We start from the raw sequence: 26,169 nt of genomic DNA on the forward strand, positions 1-26,169 counted from the left end.
GCCAGCTTCGCATTTGCCGGTTGTTGGTAGGACTGGTCGGTAGGTGTCGCCTGCGACAGGACGCAGGGAGATTCGGACAGCAAACGCACCTGGAATTGCGTTGGCTGGCTGTCGCAGGGCGGCTCCATATGGGACAAGGAGTAACTTGCTTGCTGGGGTACTTGGTACTGCTGCATGTAGCCAGGTTGCTGCTGCTGCATGTAGTCGGACTGCTGGGGTACTTGGTAAACATTCATTGCCGACTGCTGAATGTATCCAGGTTGCTGCTGCTGGGGTACTTGGTAAACATTCATTGCCGACTGCTGCACGTATCCAGGTTGCTGCTGCTGGGGTACTTGGTAAACATTTGCTGCCGACTGCTGCATGTATCCAGGTTGCTGCTGCATGTAGCCAGGTTGCTGGGGCGCTTCGTACACATTTGTTGCCAACGGCTGCACGTAACCAGGTTGCTGCTGCAGCATGTAGTCGGACTGCTGTGGAACAGGATAATATGGTTGCGCTGGTGCTGTGTACAGGAGCTGCTGGTCCAAGCCAGATTCGACAGGTTTAGACGCAGTCTGCATCGAGTACCCTTGTGGAGGCAGGGAAGAGCCCACTCCTTGGATGTTGCACCCAAATCCAGCTTCCGGCGGTTGAGCGCCCGACAATGAGAGTTCTGATGACGGCCAAACGACAGATGAGAGGATCAGAGGAGTCTTTGCAGTTTCACTCGCTCTGCGGATGATCATAACGGAAGAAACCAGTGATTTAGATGCTTTTTCGGTAGCTTTTCATTGAAGATTCATATGTTAACTAATCGAAGATTCGCATTGGTGCAAAGAACATTGGTGCAAACAACATTGGTGCAAACAACATTGGTGCGAGAAAGACCGTTTGCTTATTGTGGAGTCGGTTTTATGAAGTTTGCAACTATCTCCAGCATGAAAACGATTACATATCTCGTCAAAGTCAACCACTAAGGCTGTCGTTTTATTGGTAGGGATCTTCATTGGGGAGCGGTGGAACACAGCCCAACAAGGGCGGCTTGTAGTATTTACAGAAAACGGATAATCCATCAGGATTATCATCATCATCATCAGTAATCTCCACAGAATCCAGGTCCGCCACCCTTGAGGTGAGAGAATCCATTGTCTCGCGGAATTGGCATCGAGATAGAGCAGAGGCCCAGCTTTCAGGAGGATAGCCGAAATGTACTCGATTCCATGCATGCTCCGATGTTTCGTTATCAGTGAGTGGCGAGGACAACAATACGGTAGCCGGAATGTACATATAACGCGCAGGCATTCTCTGGATCCGGCTGGGTGGGGGGGTAGTCTCGTGTACTGGAGGAGAGGTGCGGCCCTGAGAGGTGTCCACCATTCTTATGCTCTGTGACATCAGTGGTGCCGTCCGGGGTCGCGCTGCACCGCTCGCCCTCATGCGCTGTGCCATTAGGCTGATCATGGAGGATCGCTTGTCATCCTTTGTACAGGGAGAAGTGCTGGAGGGGCGACAGGATGAAGGCGTTGGAGATCCGTACGTTGGTGAGGTAAGAGATCCGCAAGATGCTGGCGAGGGAACCGACAACTTTGGATCCACCGACAAAGGTGATGAAGTACATGAAATTGGGTAGAAAGGACTTGACGCTCTTGGAGAGGGGCAATCTGTGCTGAGACCCGACTCCGAAGAGTCAAATGATGCTGTTCTATTCACAAGGGCGCTGGCGGCGCATGAGGGAGCGTTGTACTGCACTTGATCCTGCGGGTAGAACCCGTTCCAAGGTGGATATATCGGCTGGATTTGAGTTGGCTGATATCCATTTTGGGTTGTAGGTTGCATAGGGTACCCGTTCTGAGGCGCATAGGAAGGGTATCCGAGCTGATTCTGACATCCACAAAGATGTGCGTACTGGTGGACCTGTTTTGGCGGATACCCAGCTTGCATCTGGGGTGCCGGCGATTGCGGATACCCAACTTGCATCTGGGGTGCCGGCGATTGCGGATACCCAACTTGCATCTGGGGTGCCGGCGATTGCGGATACCCAACTTGCATCTGGGGTGCCGGCGATTGCGGACACCCACAGTGGGACTCCCCACCATGGGGCTGTTCCAGAGTCCAACCCAGCGAGGAGGTCAAAAAGGCTCGCCGGGTGCCGCGGTCTAGAGGACGTCGTCTGATAATCATGTCAAATTGGCATTTACGGGTTGTAGATTCACCTGTCACCTTTCACCCTGCTTTGTGTTCTTGAAAGGCAACAGTTTCAACTCTACGCATGCCGCGCATGGTGTCGGTCAACCCGTTCGCATATTACGTCGACGTCGCTCCTCAGCCATCTCGTCTAGGCTAGTGTAGTTATAGCAGTTACGATCGACGATGTACCGCTCAGCCAAAAAGGTCTTGCATGCCAGAACTGAGGAGAGATTGCGAGCCATCCGCCTGTTGTGCCTCGCCTGAATACGAGGCCAGACGAGAGACGTAAACGCCTTCCAGCGTCGGATCCATTCAACAGATCGCTTCCTTCTCACGAGTCGGCGGTACATCCCCCGCAGAAAGCGGAACGACGACGGGTCTGCACTCTTCAATAGCATCCATCGTTGGTTGAACCGTTCTGGGTAATCGATAATCCGATGAGGGGTTTGTCCGGACACGACCGTCAAGCTGAGGGGTGAGAACTCGAAATGCAGCTTCCCATCGACATCTGTTGTGTTGAGACACGTCCGATGTCTAGGAAGGCTGATTGATGTCTGGGTTTCAGTGCGGCTGCGGGACTGCATAGATAAATCGCAATATTCATCAACATCACATCTTTACAAGTTGCATGAAGGGCGAGCGGCAAATCCAACCGATTCTGAGTTTCGCTGACCGGCCGTAGCTCACACTTTGATGATCTCGTGCACTGCATTCGAAAGCTGCACAAGATTCCCTAACACCTGGAAGGGCATGGAGCATGTGTAGGGGATGATTCGCAAAAAGCAAGTCTTAAGCGGCCCGACAAACACACACCCACACAGGAGTGACATGCTGAATGCCCATAAACAGCATTCCCCTACACAATGTCAGTCACATGGATGATGGCCTCGTATATGGTGTAGATGAAGTAGCACAGCACTCGCAACTCATTGCACCAATTATATTTCTACGCTACGATCCACAGAAGCCCCACCTGCGCAACTTGATTGCACTCGGCTTGGCTGGAACAGGCGGTGCTGTGAATCGTAGGGAGCTTCAGTTCGAAAGGTAGGTTGAGTTTCTGCTGGAAGGAATGACGGCTCTGCATGTCCACAGAACGGATCAACTTCATCATCTGCTCATCCAGCCCGCCGGACCGCCCACCTCCCCTTGAGCCAACTCCATGAGCAAAACGCCCTGCTCTTCTGGGCTCTCAGTGCCTGTCAGCACCAGTCCTTCCCTGAGATGGGAGTAGAGTTTGGCTTCCAGAGACTCAACACCGTATCTCTCAGTGATTAGCAGGTTGGCAGTGTGAAGAACTAGCTTTGGAGATTGCCTGCTCCCTACCGTGGCCGGATGCCAGGTATACAAAAAGGCGTCGCATTTGTGTCACGTAAGCGTAAAATTGACTGAAATTGACTGTATGGATCCCCGTCTCGGTTGGTCCCACCCAGTGTGGAGGTCCGGCCTGCTAGGCTCCAATGATGGGGTTCGCAAGATCATTGAGATGGCCTCGTCACGCGCAGCAGTCGACAAGCAAGCGGGAAAGTTCAAACTGTCGCCCGTCGTACGGTCTGTCGCGGCATTCATGAGGTTGGTGAGCCCTGAGGAATCTCCCAGCGAATGCTCAATCCCCTGCTTTAAGATGTACGGATGGACGTCTCTTTTTCACTCTGCTGGCTCTAATCAGCTGATGTCTGTCATTCATCGCCGTTTTGGCGAATTCGGCCTGTCTCCAGACGACGCACAGACTCGTTTGGAGCTTGCCCAGCGCCTACTCCCCCCCTCGGAACTTTCTCGGATTTGGAACAGCTCCGCAAGCCGGCGTGTGACGCCTGAGGGCCGAGTTTTCAAACAGAGGAAGGCGGAGTCTCGGCGCCGCGCCCTGCTCGAGTCCACGACGAGGACATTCGCCATGTTCAGTTTAGACGGCGAGGAGCCCGAAGACCACGCAAAGATCACCGCAAAGTACGCCCCAGCCTCACGGCGTCCGTTCGACCCACTGGACAGCTCCACAGATCTGTTAGGGTGTTTGCGAGTCGACATGGCCGCTGTTACCATTCAGAAGGCCGTAAGAGTGCTCTTGGCGCGCAAGCGAAGGTTCATACTGCTTACATTCAGTCGCTACCTGCAAGATGCCCGTAGCGCCTCGCAGCACATACAGACCCAGTGGCATACTGCCAAGAAGGCCGACCGGGCGTTCGTCCAAAAGGCCACGATCCTGGTCACTAGAGCCCGCCACCGGGCAGCCATTAAGGTGCAGCAGGCTTGGAGGGACTGCATGGCCCATGACGAAACCGTGAAGGAGCACCTGGCCCAGACAGTGCAGGCGGCCCGCCACTATTGCGCATGCAAAATACAGGCCTTCCGTAGAGGTTATGTTACTCGCAGAATTTTCGACGAAGACACAGAGAACACTGTTCTGTTCTGGGAGCACGACGTGGTTGGGCGAGTGGTGGAAATCGTTGGTTCCTTCACGAACCCGCCCTGGACGCGGCGTAAGGCGCCCGAGTAACCGTCACCCAGGCATTCTAATGAAGTACTGCCCTCTCAGGCGCAAGTACCAAACTGTGATTCCCCGGATGGAAGGACTTTTGGAACTTAAGTATCTCGTGGACGGCCAAGTCTTGTGTTCGGGATCTTTGGACCGCTGCATCGACAAGAATGACCCCACGAAGCTTAATAATATCGTCTACGTCAAACCAGTTGACCCGAAGCTCAAGGCAGGTAGGTTATCCTTTTATCCTGGTTATCCTTTTTTTTCTATTCAATTACTATTATTATTTTTTAGTCAAATTAAATTCTTATTGATTTCAGTGCGAAATTGTCGCAAGATAGTCCGGTCCTTCGCCAACAAGAAGCATTCTCTCCCCTGCGGCCCACTTCCTGAGGTGGACCAGCCCCTCCAAGATAAGCTCTGGAGCGCCGCCCCAGGCTTGAAGCACAAACCACCTCGTCGCCTCATGAGCCGGATGTCCTCGCAACAAGCCGGCGAGCGCGACGCCCGCATCAAGCACATGCTGCTTGACGGTAGGCGTAATGCAGCCCGCATGTTACACTCGCACAGCGGCCGAGTGACTGCTGCTGAGGACATATCTCCTGTCACACTTCCGACAGAAAATGTGCAGTCAGATCGATGTGGGTTCGTAAGCTCCCCGGAGGCGGCAGAGCAGTCAAATGTCGATGATGAGGTGGCCCCTGTCAGGACTTGCAGATCCGCTGGCCGCACTTGTGGATTAGGGCAGCGGGCACCCATAGTTCAGGTAATGGCTCGACGAGCTCCTATCGGAGAGCCCGCTCAGGATGACGTCAAGGAGTCCCACGATCGAGAAGCAGCTGTCTATTCGATTTGTGAAGATGACTCCAGACAGACGCCAATTGCCGATCGAGAAGCAGCTGTCTATTCGATTTGTGAAGATGACGTCAGACAGACGCCAATTGCCCATCCAGAAGCAGCTATCGATCTGATTCATCAAGATGACGTCAGACAGACATCAATTATCAATCGAGAAGCAGGTATCGCTCAAGCTGAGATCCGGCAGACGTCAACTACCGACCAACAGGCAGCCAAAGCTGCGGTCACTGAAGCGGCCATCAAACAGGGAACGGTCACCGATTCATCGCATATTGAACTCGCCGCACATGAAGCGGTCGTCCTTGCAAGTGGTGCCTTGACAACAGCGGACCGTATTGGGTGCGAGGTTATGGAGTTGGATGTGCCTTCCGATACCGATCCACGCGAAGGATATGACGACCCCCTGAACACGGCGACCACCACTGCAGGCTCACTCTCGCATCTTGAAGCCTCTGAAACAGCTGGTAATGTTGTGACCAGGCGGGGCGACAGTAGCCGCCGGCGGAAACGAAAGAGGAATAAGAAGTCGTCTGAGAAGTCGACTCCCCTACAACAAAGGACACCGACTGCCAGCGTGACGGAGCCGGTCACTCCTGAACGACCGCCACTATCGCCTCCCGTTCACAGCCTCACTCAGCCCGCGTCCCCATTGAGAGGGGGGAGCTTATCTCCTGCCCTACTCTTCGGCCGTCAATCACCGAACAGCATGGGGCCCAGATCGGATGACGGGTCCTATACCAGGCTCTCCACTTTTGGCAGCTACGACACTCGATTCCATCGTACGTTCTTCCTGGACGAGGAGGACCCAGTACTGCACCGCCTCTACATCCAGCGCAAAGAACAAATTGAACGGCGCCACCGACAAGGCCGCAGACACAGGTGACGATATGCTAACAGCTTCAACAGTGCTTTCATTAGTCCGTATTCATCATTTTTGACTGTATGCTTGAGGCGTTGAGTCCAGCACAGCTTGAGCGCGTCATGCGGTTTTTCGAAGGCTCGCCGCAGAGCGATTTCTGCTGCCAGATGCGCCAGCTTAGATTGACCTGCAAAGCTGTCCACGAGTCCTGCAAGGGCCTTCCCTGCTTCCAATACCGAGAATCCCTAGATAGGGTACCTGTTGCGAAGAGAGCCCTCTGCAAGTGTATGGCGATCCAAGACCTGTCCACACCAATTCCGCTAGGTGTGGAGCGTCTTGACGTATGGAAATGCACAGACTTCCGTTGGTTACCTAAATCTCATCCAACTCTCAAGAGTGTTAGTCTCAGTGAGGAAGCTGGCTGCCTCGAAGGCCTGCCAAACTACCTCACAGAACTTCACTGCACTCCAACACGTTTTAGATTGGCCGACTTACCTGCACTCACGAGACTTGATTTATATCTCCCTCTAGAAGAGAGCTTCGACCTGGTCACAGACACGCTACCTGTGACTCTGCGGTCGCTGAACATCGGCGCCCACCAGGGCCCCCGAAGCTCTCTGACAATTCGCTGGTTACCCCAACGCCTGCGGTTCCTTGAGTGCTACTTCTGTGTCGTGGATTTGGAGGCTTGGCCACCAGACTTGATGGAGCTCGCTCTGGAATGTGTAGTCCATTTGGGTCACACGCCAAGCATCCCTTCTGGGCTTCGCACCCTCAGTGCAGTGCACGTGCAGAAAGACGGTCGCAACGGGTCAACGTTGGACGCGGAGATCGCTATCGGAACGCTGCCACCTGCACTCAGCCAGCTGAATCTCACCTGTAAGTCACTACCACCGGTGCCTTGGCTACCAGTGCGTCTGAGACATTTGAACTTGCGATGCCCTCATATGCAGCAAGCGTGGAAAGAGGACTTCACGCTCCGATTTCCGGGCTTTGACCTAACAAACGGCGGTCAAACGCTGTGCAACCATTGGTCAGCACATTTGGAAAAACACAGTTAACGAAAAGTTTCCCTAAAAATAGATTGTAGATCACGAAAAAAATTGGTCATTCGAATGGTAAAGTTGAATGCTCTGGTGGCCACGATTACCAGTCTCTTCAGTCGAATCTACAAGAACGACAGGCCTCGGGCTTTAATAGCAAAACAGACAGAGAAGAAGGCGGCACCGACCTGCTGCCGAACGCAGCGACGATTCACCAATGCTGCCATTCGCGCTTACGTGGAGCGGCGGGCAGGACTGGCCGCCGTGCGATTTCCGGACTCGCTCACGACGCGGACGGCACAACTCATGATAGCTCGGTGCGTGGAGCAGTTTTGGCAGTTTGGCGATGAAGGCGGGTTGTCGTTCTACACCACACCGGTGGCGGCCACGGAGTGGCTGCTGCGAATCGTATATGCATTTGTGTTGGTGGACAACCCAACGCTGGAGCCCAAGGATTTGTGGCGTAGGGTGCGGCTCTGCGCGCTGTTGGCCTGGAGGCAGGCGTGCAAGCTCGAGGAGGCTTATAACGATTTCGTCGACATCAGCGACATGACGTGCAGGGCCACTGGGGAGTGCCTGCTGTTGCCAGTCACGGACGAGGACTGCGCGGTCCTCCTAAAGCTCGAGGTGGAATGGGTGAAACGAGGTTACATCTTTGTGAACGCGTGCTCGCTTGACACCGCACAGCACATGGCCGCGATGAACGAAGACGACGAGGAAGTGCTGGCGCAAGTCAGATGCACCGCTTACTCGCTCATTACCCAAGCGGTGAAGGCGTATCCACAGACGCAGGAATTACTGCATCGCGAGCGAGCGGTCCTGGCGGCCACGAGCGCGTGGCTGGCTCTAAGCAAAGCGCTCCGCGGTGTCGAAAGACAAGCCGCTGTGCTCCAGAGGACACGACGGTACATTTCGGTGATTACGGGAGTAGGACCAATGGAACTGGAACGATACTGTAAACAACTAAAATCGTTGTCAACCGCTGGGAGATCGGACGAGACCAAGAAGTGTTGATATTCATTCATGAAAGGCCGACCAGCCAGTCCATCACATCATCCTGTTCATTGGCCATATCTTCTGTTTCCTGCATCAATAAAGACATCTGTCGACGAAGTCTGTGAACGTAACTTCTGTTGAACCGGCGGCGAATACGTTCTTGCTCTTTGTGGTCTCTGTACGCCGCGTGAATGACTTCCGAGGTGTTGAGGTTTCGACCACGAGGTTGATGCTGCGGGCTCACAGGCCACGGCGCTTGGTTTGCAGGCCATTGACCCGCCATGGCGAAAGCATTGCCGGCCACGGCTGCCGCTCCGGAGCCCACAGGCTGCTGGGCCACAACAGGCTGCTGGACCATCACAGGCTGCTGGACCATCACAGGCTGCTGGAGCATCATAGGCTGCTGGAGTTGGACTGGCGGCGGGTTTACGGTTAACGAGACGCTCACGTCGGGGGTGGCGCCGGTGTAGAAATACAGAGACTTGAGCAAGTCGCTCTTCGGTCGCAGCGAATGGAGGGGAGTGGCGATCATGAGATCCCAAGTTCAAATTTATGAAAATGCACCTATGTTCGTCTGGTCACAGAAGGGGCTCGTATACGCGACTTAAATCGGGCGTCTTTGGGTTGAGTGCGAATCTTGCTGGGAGTGCTAGCAAGAGAGGGCGCACGGGGAAGCGGCACGGGAGTCTGAAACCTTGGCGGCGCTCTGTCGCCACCAATGTGGCCAATCGGGGTCCTGTCGCCGCGTTTACCAGGGTAGTCCTCCCCTATTCGACAGCGGCTGCTGCTGCGCAAGCGCTCACGACTGTCGCGTCTTGAGATACTGTTCTGCCTTGGGTGGCTGGTTACGGATCGGCTGATGCTTCGCCGGCGAGGCGGGTTGGCCGGAGCATCGCGCCGGACAGAAAGGGCCCTTCCCCTAGAGACAGGGGCGTTTACGAAGGTTTTCTGCGGACGGGGCGCTTCACCGAAACGCTTGTACAGGCTTCCCGTAGTGCTTGGCATCCAGACGTTCTCCTGCGACTCAGCCTCAAGAGGAAGTTTCGCTGACAGGTCTGTACGACGGTAGTGGGCAGCTGCACTGATAGGCGACTGGTGAGCCGATTCGGTGAACACTAGAATGGGGGAGTCGGCCTCTGCGTGTGTGTTGTTGGCATTGCTCAGTCGAACTCCGGCGAGGTCGCCGAAAATGCTGGTCCTTTGAAATGGACCAGGACTGTTGAAGGAATGAATGTTCACTTCAAGGCCAGAGCTTCTTCCAACTGACACGCAACTGGGTCTTAGGCCCTGCTCCACCTCCCGTCGAGCCTCCAGATTCCGGATAACTTGGTCGATCTCAAGCCGCTTAGCTTCGAGTTCACGCAGTTCCGTGCCTACAGACTTTCTGCGGTGTTCCATACGGACCAGTTCCGCCTGCTTCTTCTCTGCTCGAACCTCGAGCTCGCGCGTCCGCTGCCCGATTTCGGCCACTTCTTCGCGCTTCCGCGCGGCTTCTGCCTCTAAGGCAGTCAGCTCGGACTGTGTGAGAGGAACCACCACCTCCTACTTTGCGAGTGTGTTCAAGCCGCTTCTCAAGCTGCTCGATCTCTGTCTGCACTGCGTTCTTGATGTGCTGCAGCTTGTTGAAGTCGGCTTGGATGCTAGCTTTCTCAGCACAAAGAGTTTCGTTTCGCTGGGAAAGGTTCTCAATCTGTTCTTCCAATTGCTTCAGCTTGTTCTCTTTCACGGCGCGTTGAGGCGTCCATTCCGCCATAACTAAGGAGTCGTCGCCATGACGACGTTTGACGCTAGACAACTGCTTGACGATCGGACTGGGCTCTTGGAAGGGGTCCGACATGCGGCGACGCCGCGCTGGAGTACGGAAGGTCTCCACGAGGGGACGACGATTGAGATGCAGCTGGCACTGCCGAGCTATGAATTCTGCAGCGCGACATTTGAGCAGCTGTCTGAATGTCAGCAACCCTAGCTCCTGCCGCCGCGACTGCTGCAACCGGATATGGGCGTAGGACTGCCGTCGGCTAGCATCCACCCTGAAGCGTGTATTCGCTTCGGCATGACAGGCGATTTGCTGATCCAAATCATCTGGCGAAGCGAGAATGTTGAGCATGGACTCTCGCATTTGTCGGGTTTCGGCCGTCATACGCCGTTCGATCTCAAGGCCTTCCGCGAGGATGCTCTCGATCGCCTCGTCAGCCTTCATTGAATCGAACTCCGTCCGAGATTCACTGGCCTTCCTTGCACTCCGCTCCTTCTCCTCTAGTTCGCGAGCCTCATTGAGTCTCCTCGCTTCGCTTGCCCTCCTTCGTTCCTTCTCCTCTAGTTCGCGAGCCTCATTGAATCTCCTCGCTTCGCTTGCCCTCCTTGCCTCACTCCGCCGTCGTCGTTCCTCCTCAAGTTCTCGGGCATCATCAAGTCTTCTCGTTTCGCTCAATCGGCGAGCCTCGTCGTCCCGTCTCTGCGTTTCGGCTTGCGACCGAAGAGCTTCCAACCTTAATCGCTCCGCGTACGCCTCCAAGAACGCTACAAGGTATCGGACACCATCGCGACGGCGAATGTAGAGCCGGCGAATTTTCCGACCACGCCACAGGCGCTTCACACAGGTGAACGATCTGGATAGCCGACGCAGGCCGACGTACGACACCCTAGTCATGTACCCGCGAGCGTGAGCCTGAATTATGGTAGCTGCGACTGAAGCCCGACGTAGACGGATTCTCTGAGCGCGGCCTCGGACATGGCGCTGGATAGTAACGGCGGCCTTCCGAAGACGTTGGAAAACCCGACGCTTGGCGTAGGCCTTGAGACTCCTCGCGATCACGACGGCGGCTCGACGCTTCCGGAAGGAAATGTCGAGCAGCACCACACATTTCAGCACTGCAAACGCCCTCAGTCGCTTACGACGCTTCAAGTAGTCCACCATGTTTGCTACCATGACTTCTGAATCTTCAGGGGATAGCGAGGCGACTTTGCTGAGCTGCTCCAACACCGCGAACCGGAAAAAGATCCGAGAAATGCCATAGGCGACGTCTTCCGCGGGGAGGTTCAAATAGTCCACCATGGCGGCGCAGAAGTCTCTAGGGGTCATTCGGCAAGCCAAGTCGGTGGGTAGGAGTTTGTGGTACTTCTCATACAGGTCCCGGATCTGCAGCTGGCACGGATAGCCTTTCTTCATGAACAGGAGAACGTCTATCAGTCCTCCCGAGATCAGCTGCTGCGTTATGCGGGGAAGGTCCACGTCAGTGGCGGACTGACTGTCGTTTGGCTTGATACACCGAATGAAATGTGGAGAGGTTGACTGCAAGATGCGTATCAACTCCGAAAGCTGAATTGATATACAATGAGCACCACACCTGAGTCAAGAAAACGCGGCTGTTAGTTTGCTTGGAGGAAGCGCGGTTCTCCCTGGATCCGAAGGTCTGATCCTCCAACACCAACAACGAATTTCCCAGCAAACTGTCGTTGTCACATCCGGATTCCACGATTTGCCGTACCTCAGCGGGCATGTAAAGATCTCCGTTGCGTCCCACAAATCCTGCCGCCGTGTACTTTACATCGCCGGCGAAATGGCTGACTGTGAAGACGGTGTTTTTGTTCATCCTATCCTTGAGCACGACGCGGTGGTTGGTCTTGGGGGCTACGTCCGCATGAACTGTAGAACAAAATCTGACGTCCTTGTCCCCATGCCCCGGCATCACGTGGTGGAAGGTCCAGTCGTCCAGCGTTTGGAACAGCCCTCCTTTGGCCATGAATGCTTCGTGCACGGGCGGTGCGTCGTCCAAAGATATCTCCGGCACCGCAATCTTCTCCTCGACGTAGAGAGCCCTTTCCTTCCACAGAAGCGAATTGAGGAAGTACTGCTGCAAGAGCTCGTTTGTGAAATTGATGCACAGCTGCTCGAAACTGTTGTGACTATGAGGCTCCAGGTTTTCGAAGCCGAATACGTCAAGCACACCGATGGTTAAGGAGTCTCCATCAGGCTCCTCAAAGGCTAGGGACTCACTGTTGATGTACTGTACCATTCCTTTGAACGTGAGGTCGTAGATGGACTTGACAGTAGAGTCGCGGCGGGCACGACTTTGGTGCGGCTGGAGAGGACAGATTTCAGTGTGCACCTGCCTCTTCAAAAATACGTCAACGAACGCCGTTCGATTCTCCTGGGCCAGACCTAATAGCTGCGCTGCCTTGACGATGTGGTCAGGGTCCCGAATGACGCTATACCCCTTGCGATCCGAATCGAACTTCACAGCGCAAAGGTGAAGCACGGCAGCCAGCGTCCTGTAAATTCTGATAACCAACTCGTCGTCGAACTGCAGGCTAGCGAAAGCTTCGTTGATCGATTCCAGTGAGAACATGGGTTCGGTCTCGTGGCGCCGTAGACTCGGGAAGTCACCGGCGTTCATCAAGCCCCACTCCTTCTTGAGATGGTCGGGCAAGCCGCTGCAAAGGGAGTAGAAGATGTGGTAGTTCTTCTCGTCTTCAGGCACGTCAACAACGCGACTTTTTGCAAGCAAGAAGGTTTCTATTGAGGAGCTGATCATACGGCCTTGGGGTTGGAAGTGTAGCAGCATGAGCTTACCGAAGCGAGAACTGTTCCTGTTCCTGACAGTTGAGGCGTTGCCAAAAGCCTCGAGCAAGGGGTTCGACTGGAGCACTCGATGTTCTATACCCTCCTTCTTATCTCCATGCCGTCTATCACTCACGGCTGAGAGGTACTTCAGAACATGTTTGGAGGTCTCCGTTTTCCCAGAGCCAGACTCTCCAGTGATGACTATCGATTGGCTGAGCCCCTCGGATATCATCCGATGGTACGCGTAGTCAGCCACAGCGAAGGCGTGAGGAGGTACAGCAGTTCGAGGCCTCCCAACGTACTTTCTGACCCACTCGTCCGTGTACAGGTCCACTGCCTTCCAAGGATTTACACAAACGAGCACCCAGCCAACGTTGGTGTATATTGCCCCTTCGTCTTCTCCACATTGGGCTTTCAGAAAGCGTCTGCGAATGACATCGAGAAGATTTGGGGGGTTCAGATACGTTAGCTCCGTAGCGTTGGAATATGCCACTCCAGCCTCGCGAAACATAAGAGAGGCAGAGTCCACCACGTAGTTATTGCGTAATCCTTCGTCGTCCGCCACAAGCCACGCCTCCTTTTGTTTCCCTACGATCCTCGCGGGGCGAAAGTGTTGTCTGTCCTTCACCCACACGAGCTGATCCATGGCCAATAAGTTCTCTTCCTGTCTTGAAAATACACGGCATCTGCGTGTGAGGAACGAGTCACGACGACCCATTTTAATAAAATTAGTTTTTGCACATGCATTTCGCTTCACACGTCTGGAAACAAAGTACCTACGTCTGGTGTTGCCCATTCACTCACCCAGCAAAAATAGGAGACCCGCAGCAGAAACGAACCCAACGATCACCATTGACCAATCAATACTCATAATATTTCTGTCACGTATGCAATTACAATCGATCAAAATACTTCTGTCATGCATACAATTATAATCTGAAGAAACGAAACCGAGGCGAACTTTTCTGTTGGGAAAACGCGACGGAAGATTTGATGGACCCTCGGAAGGACTTGCGTTTCGTTGCGACTTTGTCGTCGCAAGGTTCAGTGGCGCGAAGAACCTCATCAATGACAGCTTTGGATCTCTGTTCAGGGTCAGGATTCAGACAGAGAGTCAACAACCAGCGCAGACGTCGCAGATCCGTAGCGTCGTTGACAAGCTCTGGACGCACAGCATGCTGGACTACGTCGTCAACAGCCGTAGCACGCTCCTTCGGAGTCATCTTCTTCAAGGCTTCCCCAAACAAGTAGACCGCAACCGCTCCGGTCTTCGGGAAATCATGTGGACAGAGACGTCGGTGCAACATAGAGACGATGTCCACCTTCATGCAAGACAGGAAGTCCACCGCAAAGCTCCACAGGGTCTGATCCAGATTCCATATCTTATCGTCGGAAGGCGTATCTTCTAAGGAAGACATAACTTCGGGGGGGGAGTTGTCAGACAGTTTCATTTTGGCAAATGCCAGCCCTATGTTGTTGTTATGCGCACGTGACGCCTCCAAACTCAGAGGTCTGCCACAGCACCTCTCTTGTTGCAATACTAGGTGAAGGAGTATAACGAGCAGAAACCTGTCCAGAGGGATGTTGCCACGAAAAAGAGACTTCAGCCCAACACACCCCTCCGGAACTTTAACCTTTTTGCCAACCACCCGCTTCCATCCTCGTAAGTAGCTCGTCAGAGCCGGCTTCAGCACAGACCTCGTCAGCGTCTCCGCAGAAGAGATACTGGGCAGGGTAGGCGGCTCAGTAAACAACTTGCTGTCAGACCCAGAACGTTGTGGCTCGGCTGACATGATTGTCGAGGTAACGCACACCATACTTCGAGACAGTGGACGAGTTCTGCTGAAGCCTGAGGTGCTGCGTCTTGTCACATCCTCTGTAGAGCCACTAGTGAACATGTCGCTCAGATTGGAACTCGTAGAGGGGGACGACGAGTCGCTTAGATTGGAACTATCAGAGAGGGTGGGACCTTCAGAGAGGGTGGAACCTTCAGAGAGGGTGGAACTATTAGAGAGGGTGGAACCTGCAGAGAGGGTCGACGTGCGGCTGGCCGGGCGTGAATTGGGAGCTAGGGGCACGTCGCTGGCCTCTTGCCTCGTCTTTGGATAAACCCACACCGGGGGCGAATCGAGAGTTTGGGGCACGTCGCTGGCCCCTTGCCTCGAGACGTAACGAAGAATTCCGGTAGGGCGAGTGCGAGTCACCAACCGTCTTCGCTGAATTCCGCTTCGTTTCCTTGTGATTTGAGGAGGGTTCTCAGAGACTGCTTCAGGGGTAGCTTCGGCATCATTGACAGAAATCGTAGCATGGGTGGTTGCAGATGTAATTACAGTAGTCGCGCCTTCAGAATCGGCAGCAACCTCGTTTGTGGTCACTGCTGGCATTCCAGTGCGATTGGTCACTCGCGACATAGTGCGATCGGGGGCAGAGGGTGGGACCCTCTTGCCAGCGGTTGTTCCAGCGGTGGATGTCAAACGCGCCTCTATTTTAGCAGGACTCGGCTTCACACCGATTGGGGGGCGGTCATTCCTGGATGATGTAGTACGAGTGGTAGTTGGTGTGTAGTTTTTGGAGGAAGTTGTAGACTGCACACGTGATTTCGTTGGCGGTAGAGGGCGCGCGGTAGTAGTGGCGACATATCCGTTTGGAAGCTCTTCTTCAATGCGGAGGATGCGAAAGTGTCGTGCCTCGGCGGCTGGGCGTTCATTCGAGGAGGCAGCGGTGATGCTGGCGATAATTGACTGATCTAACGGCAAATACCTCGACAGAGGCGGAGATAAGATCATGAACTTAGAAATGTCAATTTTTCTGAATACAATGAAGAGGCTTACATTGGCGTACTCGATTGGAGTTCTGCTTATCAGCGCGTTGCTATGCGGTCCCCGCGTAGCGGTGTTTGCCGCTCGTTGGCTTCGACCAGTGGAACCTGTGGCTATGCTTGTTTCTGAAGTCAACGCCGAGGGCGCCCTGGTCACGGCTTCAGGGCAGTACCTTCATCTCGGATGTCTCTCCGAGAAATTATCGCCCATGGCAACAGCTCTGCTGAGAGCTGATGTGCTGCATCGAGCGGACGGCAGCTGGCAGCCTGACGTCGCTGGTGTGGTGTTCCTGCCGCTTTCGCAGCTGGGTGCCTGGTTCCCACCTCTTCACCACCTTGAGAGTTATGTGAGTGCCCGAATAGCGGGGAGTAGACCGGTGGAAATCTATAGCCGGGGCTACTCTGCTTCCAGATTGCTGACCCAGTTGGGTGCTTCAGAAGAGTTCTCTACCACCTGGTGCACCTCCAGACCGCTGACTGTCGAGATTTCCTGACTAGCGTCCGCATAGACGGCATGAAAGCTGTTTTTGTCCTTGTCAAACAGTGTACTTCGCGAGTAACGTGTTCTTAGCTCTTGATCCCCAGAGTCGGCCGCTGCGCTTGCACTGGCGATTGGCCTCCAACAGCCCTTGAGGTGGTCTTGACAGCACTTCAAAACTCCCAGTGCCGATCGATACGTGCTTACCCATGATGATGCACTCGGAGACACCTTTCAGATCGTCCACCTTTTGATGCACCGCCGATTCGAAGAGATGCTCGTTCGTCTCTTCGAAGGAAGCCAGCATCAGAGTCGATGACGCCATCTTTTGCAAGCCGAAGCGACTGATACCCAGCACAGCACCCCTGCATTCTGTCTACCTGTTTGACTCACCTGAACGTCATGACGTCTCCGAGCAGTTGCATGTGCCGACAATCGATATCCATATTGTAGGCGTCCATGCACTTCTTGATTTCTTCAATGATAACCCTCCGACTGGCCTCCACGCCCAGTACATCCTTCACCTCCATTACGTTGTTAGACCGGGTGAGCTCTCCCCTCACTCCATGGGCGCTCATGATCCGACTTAGCCCTGTACCTTCGACCGCGATACTATACTCGGTGCCATTTGGTGTCTCGTTGTGCTTCACCACACCTCTCTTCACCGAGGGAATACCGGCAACTGAGACTTCACCGATGCCCATACGCAATTGTTGCATCTGGAAGAACAAAGAGTTCATGTCTGGGGGACGCACTATAAGCTTATAGTCGTCAACCGCCTCGACATGCTGCTCCTTGAGGTGGATCTTGGAGATGGCTCCATGGGCCAGTATGGACCCCCTCACGGCCTTGGCGTCCAGTTGTAATCGACGGTCGTGGATTGAACGAGAGCATAACTTTATGCTGAGCCAGCAGCCATTGGGGCTGTAAACCTCCTTAAGGTACTCGCAGACGCTGCTGAGCTTTGTGCTCTCCAGAGATCCCTTCACACTTAAAGCGAATTCGTAGTCGTCAGTTTTGGTCAGGCAACAATCCACAATGGGCGTATCGATGTTTGAGCTTGCGTTGATAATCTCCTTGATACGGGGCACACCCAATGTTACGTTCATACTGGCAACTCCGGCAAAGTGGAAAGTCTTCAAGGTCATCTGAGTGCCAGGTTCTCCGATTGACTGTGCCCCAATGGCGCCTGCGGCTTCTCCAGGCTCCATCACGGCACGGGAGTACTTTTTCCATGCGAGTGACAGGAACCGTAGCAATTGTCGAGGCGTGATATGATTCTCGCCGTTTGCAGTGGCGACGAACATGTCCTTTAGCGAAGTTTTCACTTCGAAATCTACGAGATGGGGTTCCACCCCAACTTGACGCAACGACTCCATGAAGGGGGGATAGTCGCAGTTGGCATCTGCAGGCACGAGATGACCGTCGTTGATCTTGGCACCATAAACCTGCGACATCACCATCTGCTCGTTTTTCAGGAGCTGGAACCGGAGCTGGGTAGCCTTCTGAGTCATCTCCAACTCCGAAGAAGAATCGAGGGCAGCTAGAACCGCCATACTACGGATGGCCTCCTCGTACTGCTCCGGCGATACCGCCGGCATCTCGCCGAGACTCTCGCGTTCGGTGCCTGCTCTTTGTACCAGACCGTCTACGAAATCTCGCAGGTCGTTCATGAAGACTCGAAGGTGCTTCGTCTGCGCTTGGTGTGTCGGTGGCTCGGAACGGGCTAACTCCTGATGCTGCACAATCTGACTGGGAAGCACCTCAGCACATCTCTGAATGAGGAACTCGCACCATTCCCGAATCTCAAACGGTAACAGAGGCAAGTTTCTTTTTCCCGCTGGGAGCCATTCATGCACCGCTACATGCGCCTCGATGGAACAACGCACCTGCAGTGCCATCTGCACTTCGGAGCATTTGGAATCCAGTACAGACAGATCTCTCATACGATCCATGGCCTTCAGACACAGTAGTTTCTGCTTGACATCGCGGGAGAAGTGCCCCGCATGGGTCGGACTCGGCTGGCCGAGGTCCCGCGAGTCAAAGTTGTGGATGAGCTCCTCGACTCTGGTGCGGATTAAGTCGACGTCTCCCGCTGCAGGCGGCAGCACGCACACAGCGTGATGGTTCCGACGCTGTTGATCCGGCATCCAGCACGGTTCCAAGGTCAAGGGGCTGTCGGGATGCCAGCCCGCCCGCGTGAAGGACCTGACGTGGGACAGCACCTTGATGGGAACTAGTGGCCCATCCTTTAAGTTTTCCAGCATGACGGGGTTGAGTCCGTCGTCGCCGTAAACGAATTGCACTATCTGGCCGTCTGACATTCGGACGGTGCGGTCGTATCGCAGGCAGAGGTCCTCCAAACATTTCATCAACCGTCGTTGCATGTACCCCGTGTCGGCTGTCTTCACTGCAGTGTCCACCAACCCTTCCCTGCCCGACATAGTGTGGAAGAAGAATTCATCAGGGTCCAGACCGGTAAAAAAGCTATTCGCGACGAACCCCATCGACCGAGGTGACACTGAGCCTTGCACGAAATGAGGTAAGGTGCGGTTCACGAAGTGCTGCCGAATCCGCTGTCCGCCGACGTTTTGCTGCCCAACCAAAGCCACCATTTGGGCTATGTTGATAACGGCGCCCTTCGCTCCGCTCATAAGCATAATCACCGGCTTGTTCAGCGGGTGCAGCTGTCGGTTGCACATGTTACCGCAGGCCATTCTGAGATCGTCGAGGATACCCTTCTCCTGGGCCTCACGTGTCTGCTCTAGTGTGCAGCCAGGATGCGGAGCTAATGTCTTGTTGTGATAACTCTCGACGACCCGTGCAACTTTTTCGAGTCCTTCTTCTATTATCCGTTTCTTCTCCTTCTGGATCACCGGGGAAGGAGTCACGTCATCGATGCCAATGGTCATACCTCGGTTATGGAACCAGCGCGCAGCAAGCTGAGCGATGCGACCCATTATGAGTGCAGCGGCCTTCGCTGTGTTGTCCCTAATGAGGTGGTAGAAAAGGCCTTCCTTTGAGCCCCCTCCTATGGTCTTTTTGCCAATGGTGCCACAGACAAGCTCAGAGTCGCGAAATAAGATGTAGCCATCTCGGAGGCACATGAACGGTGGCTCGTCTGTCGGGGCTCGAAACTCACGCTCTTTGAGTCCAAAATTAAGGATGACGTGAGACCTTCGGTTTGGTCGCAGGAGAACGTTGAAGACCTGCTTTCCCGTCCATAGCTCAACCGGCTTGATGATTGTTGGTGGAGGCAGGTCAATGTGCATTAGGCCATCAGTGAAATGCGCAATCGTTTGACAGAAGTTATCTCGAGTGAAGAACACATCCTTGTGAGTCAACATATACGTTCCCGACAGGAAGTCCTGTGTAGCGGCAACGAGTGGCTCGCCGTTCTTAGGGGTCACGAGGTTGTTGGTAACACCCATGAGAAGCAGAGCTTCCGCCCTCGCCTCTTGGGTCTGAGGGACATGGCAGTTCATTTCATCGCCGTCGAAGTCTGCGTTATACGGATTGCAGACGCACTCGTTGAAGCGCAGTGTACGCCACGGCCGAACGATGGCCTTGTGCGCCATAATTGACATACGGTGCAGCGAGGGTTGCCGGTTGAACAACACCACGTCCCCGTCCTTGAGGTGCCGTTCTACCGTATCACCAACCTGCAGACCGTCTGCCAGATGACGTCTGTTCGCAAACTTCAGCGAAGACTTCGTACCATCTTTCTTGAAGACGTTCGACGCCCCAGGCCAATCGTCAACGCCGCGAAGTACTGCCGATCGGAGAGCGGATATATTATGCGGAGAGACGATTTCTGGAAAAGTCAGCCGCTTTGCCTGGAATTCAGGAACTATCAGACAGTCCACAGGGCAGTTGGGGTCGGGGCTTATAACTGTGCGTCCGCTGAAATCCACTCGTTTTCCAGAAAGGTTTCCACGAAATCGCCCTTCTTTGCCCTTCAGTCGTTGACAGATACCGCGACCGACTTTGTTGCCCTTCTGTTGCAGCAACTGAGCAATGCCCGGAGCGTCGCTGTTTATGTAACGGCTGCATTGCAGTTGCAGGAACTCCCAGTTCCCTAGGAATTGGTGGGGCTGGGCGCCAGCTCCTACCTGCTGACCCATTATGATGTTGAGGTCGGCGATTTCGCCGAGGATGCAGGTAAGGTCGTCTTCGTTGGTGCCTGATGTTGGCAGCATGACAGTAGGCCGAACGCATGAGGGTGGTACTGGTAAGGCGTGCACCAGCAGCTTATGGGGCTGGGTGATGCCCAGAAGTTCGCAGTCAGCCGGTTCGATCCTCTTTAGGAGTCCCGACACATAAACAGGGTCGAGATCGTCAGTGCGGATGGTCGTGCGACCTGATGCGTCCTTGACTTTGGGTGTGTGGAACAGCTTCATAAAGTTCTCAAGTTGCGGCTTTTGCACACGTTTGATAGTGCCTTGCGGGGCACCACACTGCATCATGAGCCAACCCAGATCTCACATGGTAGCAGTGGCCAGCCTTCTTGCACTTATCTACCACCTGTTTGTAGACGACACGTTTTCGGATGCGGTCGTTACCCAGAGATCGGTTCAGCCGGAGGAATCGCGCCTTCTGTTCCTCGTCAAGGAGTAGTTTGGAGCACGACTTGCAGACACAGTAGAGGATGTTTACAAGATGCTTGAAGTACCCTGTGTGAAATACGGGATGAGAGAGGCCCAGGAACCCCCAATGACCGCTGCACTCTTCCACCCCTTGCTTGCAGGTGGGGCATGTCTCCCCTCTTCGGGCCCCAAGCCGTGTGTCTAGCAATCCGTTCGGCACCGGCACGCCTGTCATGGGTATGTAAAACTCCCGATTCAGTATCTGATTCGTTGCACCCCTGTCTCTCACTCTAACGTCGGCCATCCGAGCCATCTCCTCAGCAGAGAGTATTCCGAACTCAACTTTGTCGACAACTGCTGCCTCGAACCGCTCTGGGACCTGCTCCTTCAAAAGTGACCGAAAGGCGTCCGTCATGCCGCTTTTCACGATTTTTTTCACTCACAAGCCATGCACATCCTTCAGTCGTCTCGGTGGTGTAGGTGGGCGATCCACCGTGACCCAGGTGTTCCTGAGAGCTGCGTCCTCCCGGTCGGCAGGATAGATGACCTTTGGCAGAATAGTGAGATCTCTGCGTATAAAAAGCATACCTCCGGCATTCTTGTGGGTGCCACAGTAGTCAGTGGCACTGAACAACGTAATGAGCCGTCCGCCGGCAAACCTCTCGAAGCCGTCCATCACGCACTCGTGAGCCCGGATTATCATTTCCAGATGATTGGCCTCGAGAAACTCAATCACGCGGTCTGGCCCGAACTTCTTAATGTGGCCAGACCCGTCAGGGTCTCTGACCTCGTTCATGGTTACGCCCTTCACAGTGTCGTTGGCGGTGGGGTCACTCCAGAGGAGATCAGTTATCCGTTGCTCTTGCAAAGTCTGTGGAATTTTGGCAACCTCTATTGGCCTTTCAATCTCGACGATGTCGTTCAACGTCATGACGTTCTCGCCGATGCCTCCGTGCACGCAAAGGATTTTCTTCTCGATGAGGGCTCCCAAGGGCATGTACTCGAACACCTGGTTGATCAGTGACCACGAACTCTCAGGATGATCTGGGTTCTCCTGCAGACGACGCAAACATTCTTCCTTGAAGCCGTATATCGTATTAATCAGGGCGTCCTCATGGTTCCCGCGGATGAGATGTATCCTAGAGGGGTATTTACACTTCAGAGCGAACAGCAGGCATATAACTTCCAGGCTGTGGGTACCGCGATCGACATAGTCTCCAAGGAAGAGGTAGTCTGTGACATCCAGGTCGGCCTTAATCCGCTGGTCCTGCGGGTTGGCGTCGAGCCAATCTTCGCTGACTGGTGTACTGAAGCAACCGAACATTCGCATCAGGTCAAAGTACTGGCCGTGGATGTCACCGTAAACCTTTATGGGAGTTCGGAGCTCGAGCATCATGGGCTCCGCCCGCACAATATCCAGCACTGCGCGCGTCAGGCTATGAATCTGGAAAAATGTGAACTGGAGGACTCAAGCTGCCACCTACATCGTCGCGAGATAGGCAAAAGGGTGAAAACGGGTTGAACTCGCGTTCAAGAGTGGCTGGCGTGATGCCTGGTCTCAGAAGACGGCCGATAACATAATCGGCGAACCGCTCTAGTGACGTGGGTTCCCGAAGGTTAACAACGGCGGTGCCAGCTAGGCGGCGTCCTTCGTCCTCGAGCCGTTCCACAGATATCTTGCGTACGAGAGTGCTGAAATCGGGATTGTTAGGGCGGTCTACACGAACATCGACGTGAGGGGCGAGAGTTACGCGATTCTGAGGGGCGGGCTCGAAACTATGCCGTATCGCCTCAGGCTGCCTTTCCGAAAAGGATGCGCTGGCATCTCCCAGAAATGGGGTGTCAGAGCGGTGGCGGGCGGGGGAAGGGGAGCGAAGGTGTCGCTGCACAAAGTCCAGCGAGAATAAATTCTGCGTCATGAGAAAGCGAGGAGCTCACCGCAGTGGGGTGCGTCTGTTCGTTCTGGTCAAATCCACCAAACGAGAGAACGATATTTTCAACGGCACAGGCGGAGTGCCGAAAAGCGTTCATAGATTCCGGAAGCGTGGTCCACTCGCAGGTAGAGGTATCATATACAGCATTGGGGATAGGTTTCGCGACATCGGAGTCGCGACCCCCCACGACAACCATCTTAGTGGAGGTGAACACACACGAGTGTTGAAATCGGGCCTCTGGTGCAGTTCCCCGTTTAACTGGCGCCACGACCCAGCTCCAAGTGTCGTCACGGTGTTGCCGCAGCCCCCAGGTGTCCCGGAGCGACTTTTGCTCCTGAGTTCGGCCACCGAAGACGACAATCATCCGATCGGCTGGACCCTCTCGACAAATAGCTGCAGAGTGATATACACGAGGCGGTGGTTTCTCTTGAGGTCCGTTTTTGCTGAGCGTAACTGCAGTCCACACAAATGGTGAAAGCTCAACGTTCATTGTCCAGGCGTCATTGAGAGACTGAGCGCCGTCGTTGCCTCCAAAAATCACGATGTTCGGCTTGCAAAACACCATAGAGTGACCATACCGGGACCCGGGTGTGTGCCCTTGAATAGGGACCTCCAACCATTGAAGGTTGACCCGTTTTTTGAAGTCGAAAAGGTACAGGTCATCGTTGGTGAGCTGTCCGCCGCCTGTGGCGCCACCGTAGATGACCAGCTGTTCAGGATCCACAGCACACGAACCATGGGCAGCTCTAGCATTCGGGGGGTTAGAGCTTTGAACGACGGCCCAGTTCATAGTCCGCACGTTGAGTGAGTAGAGCTCGTTCGTGATCTGGTAACGACCACTGGAGTTCGCAGCCGCGCCGATCGCACCTCCGAACAGGAGGGCATGATCACCGCCGACATACGTAATGGAGTGCCCAAATCGGGGCTTAGGAATCTCGCCCCTGCTCTGGACAGGAGTGAAAGTTGCCATTCAGCAAAATCGTCGAATTGGAGTGTCATTCCCAGCCACTACACCTCAATTCCACTAAGCCATCAATCACTCTTTCCAAGTACTCACCAAGGACGGCCGACGGCCTTGATTTGGTGGCAACTGGTTCAATGACTACTGCAGTATCCAGTCTTTTGACACACTAAAAATGCTATCCCATCGTTTTCCCGTAAACAGGAATGATTTCTCACGGTCCCAGAAGGCGATTCCGTTCATAACGTCGTTGGCTGGATCTCGCGGACGCTCTTTAAAGAAGTGGTCGCGCTCAAAGTGAACGACGCGTTGAACAACACCTGATGTAGGGCTGATAACCACCCAGGTGGTGGATCCGAATACATTCCCGATCAGCAGGTCCTGAGAGTGCAAGTACTCCAGCTCGTTAACGTGCTTCAGAGGAATTCCGTCCTGAGTGATGGTGGTGCGTCGTTTCTCGCCCAAGACGGTTGGAGGCTGCTCCGGCGTCATCGAGCCCCAGCGAGGTGGAAGCTCCAGAACAACGAGGTCTGCCCCTCCAGTGGTCATGTAGAGCTCCTTCCGTCGAGTGTCGAAGGCCAGACCCCAGCCCTCGTATGGCAACCCAAAAGTATTTGCTAGCTCGAACTGTGGCTTTTGGTCAACACTACAGCTCATTTTCATGTGCAGTAGAAGTTGATCCTTCCACGTGATAAGAAGAAGAGAGTTGTCCACCTGAACAACGCCCTCCAAGAAGACGCCAGCTATCTCAACCTCCGAAATCGGCCGGATCTGTTCTTTGGCCGCTTTCTCCGCATCCAAGGAGTACGCGATGAGGGAACTAACCGAAGTAGAATGTGGAGCGCCACTGGTCTCTATTAACCAGTCCCGCCCGCACAGCTCGACCACCTCCAACCCCTGAGTAAAAGCTCTTCTGTGGTGCTTTGCGACGGGTTCGAATTGATCTGCGGCTACGGTCAGAGACGAGACTGTGTTTATCAGACCGGTAGCTCACTGACGATGGGACTTGCCGTTCCCCAATGATACAGAACAAGGGATGCACACAGAGTCAGGGAAGCTACGATCTGTTCTGGCGATGTTTAGCGCTTACCGCCATCTTAAACCCGAATCCCATCCGAAAACGCCAATAATCTGTCACACTATGAGTCATACCGAATCCCATTTGAAAGCGCAAATAATCTGTCACACCATAAGTTTTGCGAATGCAGCGTCGTGCAGGTCCAACAACAGAGAGTACTCTGCGGACAGGTCGTCGAGAGGAAGAGCGATGGGAGCTGTCGACCAGCGAGTAGCGAAGAGTGGGCTTTTTATTACCTTGGCCAAAGCTCTGCAATCCTCTAAAGCGTCGTGAAGCCCTTCAGGGGCTTCTTGGAGTAGAAATTTGAAGAGAGATCCGAGGCTTTTTTTGACATCTTTCAGGCCTTCCATGTAGCACGAGATACGATATGTATCGACTATGGCGTCCACCAGCGGCACCCCTGCAGTCATGAACGGGGACTCCATGCCACTCGCGCGAATTCGGTTCCACAGCACCGGCATATCGAATGCCGCACCGTTATGAGCTGCGAACCACACCGCTTCTGCACCCTGAGTCGCCTTCAAGCTGGCAAACCAATCAGAGTAATTTCGGAGCACCTTCTCCAGAGGTAGACCCTTCTCGTCAAGCTTTTGATTGTTGATGTTAGTCAGTTTGATAACTTCCAGAGGAACTATACGATCAGTGTGAACCAGCTCCATAAACTCCCAGGTCTCCTGCCCAAACCCCTCCGTGGGGTCGTACACCATGGCTACGCAGCCTATCTGCATAATGTGATCCACGTCGATGTCCAGCCCTGTAGTCTCCAAGTCGAAAACTAAGACCAGAGTGCGTTTGTTCGCTGGGACGAGAGCAGCCTCGTCTCCGTACAGGGCATGAACGCTGTTTCGGAACGCATCAGTGAAGTTGGGTACACTGAAGTCGTAATGCTGAGATTTCATGATAAGCTGCTGCCTTACTACCGATGCCAAGGTCTTCAACACGCAGAATTTACTCGGTAGCCCAAGGTGAACTGCTTAAGTTCGGAGAGTATTCGACACTCACGCCCATAGGGTCGTCCCTTGGCATTCACCAGTCGGTAATCCAAGCGATCCTCACAGTCAACCTGCTTGTCCCCTTCGATGTTGCACAGCTTTGACGGGTGGGAATGTACTTCGACGACGGAGTTCTTGGCGATATGTCGAGAGTAGTCCTTGAGTTGAGTGTCTTCCGCAACGACCAGCACTCGGTCACCCTGTGTGAAGCCGTCGGAGTTGAGCAGCAGGTCCTTTAAGTCGGAGAGATACACACGCCCTTCTTTGCGCACTTTACGTCTTTGGGGTTTTCCACTGAGCGGCACCTTAGGTTTTCGACGGGGCATCTCGGTATTTTTGACATTCCAATTCCATTGT

General features: G+C 54.2%; 11 protein-coding genes across 22 annotated transcripts; 4 read left to right on the forward strand and 7 right to left on the reverse strand.

Moving 5' to 3' along the window:
• Positions 1–2,270: 2,270 nt before the first annotated feature.
• Positions 2,271–2,753, reverse strand: KVP17_004389 (uncharacterized protein; the record flags this gene model as incomplete). Its single annotated transcript, XM_068522531.1, has 1 exon — positions 2,271–2,753. The coding sequence occupies one exon, from the start codon at positions 2,751–2,753 to the stop codon at positions 2,271–2,273; it is 483 nt and encodes a 160-aa protein (XP_068373200.1).
• An 818-nt stretch (positions 2,754–3,571) lies between these two features.
• KVP17_004373 (uncharacterized protein) lies at positions 3,572–6,386 on the forward strand (the record flags this gene model as incomplete). Of its 3 annotated transcripts, XM_068522502.1 has the most annotated exons (3): positions 3,572–4,646; positions 4,675–4,875; positions 4,966–6,386. In XM_068522502.1, 3 exons carry the CDS (start codon positions 3,572–3,574, stop codon positions 6,384–6,386), a joined length of 2,697 nt encoding a protein of 898 aa, XP_068373172.1. The 3 variants fall into 3 exon arrangements, with proteins under 3 accessions (XP_068373172.1, XP_068373173.1, XP_068373171.1); XM_068522501.1 differs by lacking the exon at positions 3,572–4,646 and having other exon boundaries at positions 4,683–4,875; XM_068522503.1 differs by lacking the exons at positions 4,675–4,875; positions 4,966–6,386 and having other exon boundaries at positions 3,572–4,663.
• A 59-nt stretch (positions 6,387–6,445) lies between these two features.
• On the forward strand, positions 6,446–7,423 carry KVP17_004380 (uncharacterized protein; the record flags this gene model as incomplete). Its single annotated transcript, XM_068522517.1, has 1 exon — positions 6,446–7,423. The coding sequence occupies one exon, from the start codon at positions 6,446–6,448 to the stop codon at positions 7,421–7,423; it is 978 nt and encodes a 325-aa protein (XP_068373186.1).
• A 54-nt stretch (positions 7,424–7,477) lies between these two features.
• On the forward strand, positions 7,478–8,419 carry KVP17_004377 (uncharacterized protein; the record flags this gene model as incomplete). Its single annotated transcript, XM_068522511.1, has 1 exon — positions 7,478–8,419. One exon carries the CDS (start codon positions 7,478–7,480, stop codon positions 8,417–8,419), a length of 942 nt encoding a protein of 313 aa, XP_068373181.1.
• A 7-nt stretch (positions 8,420–8,426) lies between these two features.
• On the reverse strand, positions 8,427–8,933 carry KVP17_004370 (uncharacterized protein; the record flags this gene model as incomplete). The annotated part of the gene is made up of 1 exon (XM_068522498.1): positions 8,427–8,933. One exon carries the CDS (start codon positions 8,931–8,933, stop codon positions 8,427–8,429), a length of 507 nt encoding a protein of 168 aa, XP_068373168.1.
• Positions 8,934–8,965: 32 nt separating this feature from the next.
• On the reverse strand, positions 8,966–13,683 carry KVP17_004384 (uncharacterized protein; the record flags this gene model as incomplete). 3 transcript variants are annotated; one of them, XM_068522522.1, is made up of 3 exons in its annotated part: positions 8,966–9,919; positions 9,948–11,720; positions 11,749–13,683. In XM_068522522.1, the coding sequence occupies 3 exons, from the start codon at positions 13,681–13,683 to the stop codon at positions 8,966–8,968; spliced, it is 4,662 nt and encodes a 1,553-aa protein (XP_068373191.1). The 3 variants fall into 3 exon arrangements, with proteins under 3 accessions (XP_068373191.1, XP_068373192.1, XP_068373190.1); XM_068522523.1 differs by lacking the exon at positions 11,749–13,683 and having other exon boundaries at positions 9,948–11,570; XM_068522521.1 differs by lacking the exon at positions 8,966–9,919 and having other exon boundaries at positions 11,635–13,683.
• Positions 13,684–13,894: 211 nt separating this feature from the next.
• On the reverse strand, positions 13,895–14,758 carry KVP17_004390 (uncharacterized protein; the record flags this gene model as incomplete). Its single annotated transcript, XM_068522534.1, has 1 exon — positions 13,895–14,758. The coding sequence occupies one exon, from the start codon at positions 14,756–14,758 to the stop codon at positions 13,895–13,897; it is 864 nt and encodes a 287-aa protein (XP_068373201.1).
• Positions 14,759–15,761: 1,003 nt separating this feature from the next.
• Positions 15,762–16,277, forward strand: KVP17_004381 (uncharacterized protein; the record flags this gene model as incomplete). The annotated part of the gene is made up of 1 exon (XM_068522518.1): positions 15,762–16,277. The coding sequence occupies one exon, from the start codon at positions 15,762–15,764 to the stop codon at positions 16,275–16,277; it is 516 nt and encodes a 171-aa protein (XP_068373187.1).
• A 42-nt stretch (positions 16,278–16,319) lies between these two features.
• Positions 16,320–21,262, reverse strand: KVP17_004374 (uncharacterized protein; the record flags this gene model as incomplete). Of its 4 annotated transcripts, XM_068522506.1 has the most annotated exons (4): positions 16,320–16,626; positions 16,655–20,718; positions 20,747–21,109; positions 21,137–21,262. In XM_068522506.1, 4 exons carry the CDS (start codon positions 21,260–21,262, stop codon positions 16,320–16,322), a joined length of 4,860 nt encoding a protein of 1,619 aa, XP_068373176.1. The 4 variants fall into 4 exon arrangements, with proteins under 4 accessions (XP_068373176.1, XP_068373175.1, XP_068373174.1 ...); XM_068522505.1 differs by lacking the exons at positions 16,655–20,718; positions 20,747–21,109; positions 21,137–21,262 and having other exon boundaries at positions 16,320–16,586; XM_068522504.1 differs by lacking the exons at positions 16,320–16,626; positions 20,747–21,109; positions 21,137–21,262 and having other exon boundaries at positions 16,651–20,661.
• A 24-nt stretch (positions 21,263–21,286) lies between these two features.
• Positions 21,287–23,751, reverse strand: KVP17_004387 (uncharacterized protein; the record flags this gene model as incomplete). 2 transcript variants are annotated; one of them, XM_068522528.1, is made up of 3 exons in its annotated part: positions 21,287–22,291; positions 22,332–22,757; positions 22,786–23,751. In XM_068522528.1, 3 exons carry the CDS (start codon positions 23,749–23,751, stop codon positions 21,287–21,289), a joined length of 2,397 nt encoding a protein of 798 aa, XP_068373197.1. The 2 variants fall into 2 exon arrangements, with proteins under 2 accessions (XP_068373197.1, XP_068373198.1); XM_068522529.1 differs by having other exon boundaries at positions 21,287–22,306.
• A 132-nt stretch (positions 23,752–23,883) lies between these two features.
• KVP17_004368 (uncharacterized protein) lies at positions 23,884–26,138 on the reverse strand (the record flags this gene model as incomplete). 4 transcript variants are annotated; one of them, XM_068522492.1, is made up of 3 exons in its annotated part: positions 23,884–24,639; positions 24,931–25,790; positions 25,823–26,138. In XM_068522492.1, the coding sequence occupies 3 exons, from the start codon at positions 26,136–26,138 to the stop codon at positions 23,884–23,886; spliced, it is 1,932 nt and encodes a 643-aa protein (XP_068373164.1). The 4 variants fall into 4 exon arrangements, with proteins under 4 accessions (XP_068373164.1, XP_068373163.1, XP_068373165.1 ...); XM_068522491.1 differs by lacking the exons at positions 24,931–25,790; positions 25,823–26,138 and having other exon boundaries at positions 23,884–24,399; XM_068522493.1 differs by lacking the exons at positions 23,884–24,639; positions 25,823–26,138 and having other exon boundaries at positions 24,925–25,719.
• Positions 26,139–26,169: the final 31 nt, after the last annotated feature.

This window comes from the organism of the source record quoted next (assembly GCF_019968985.1).
Source record: "MAG: Porospora cf. gigantea B chromosome Unknown PgB_NODE_55_length_52151_cov_128.237, whole genome shotgun sequence".
NCBI lineage: Eukaryota > Apicomplexa > Conoidasida > Eugregarinorida > Porosporidae > Porospora > Porospora cf. gigantea B.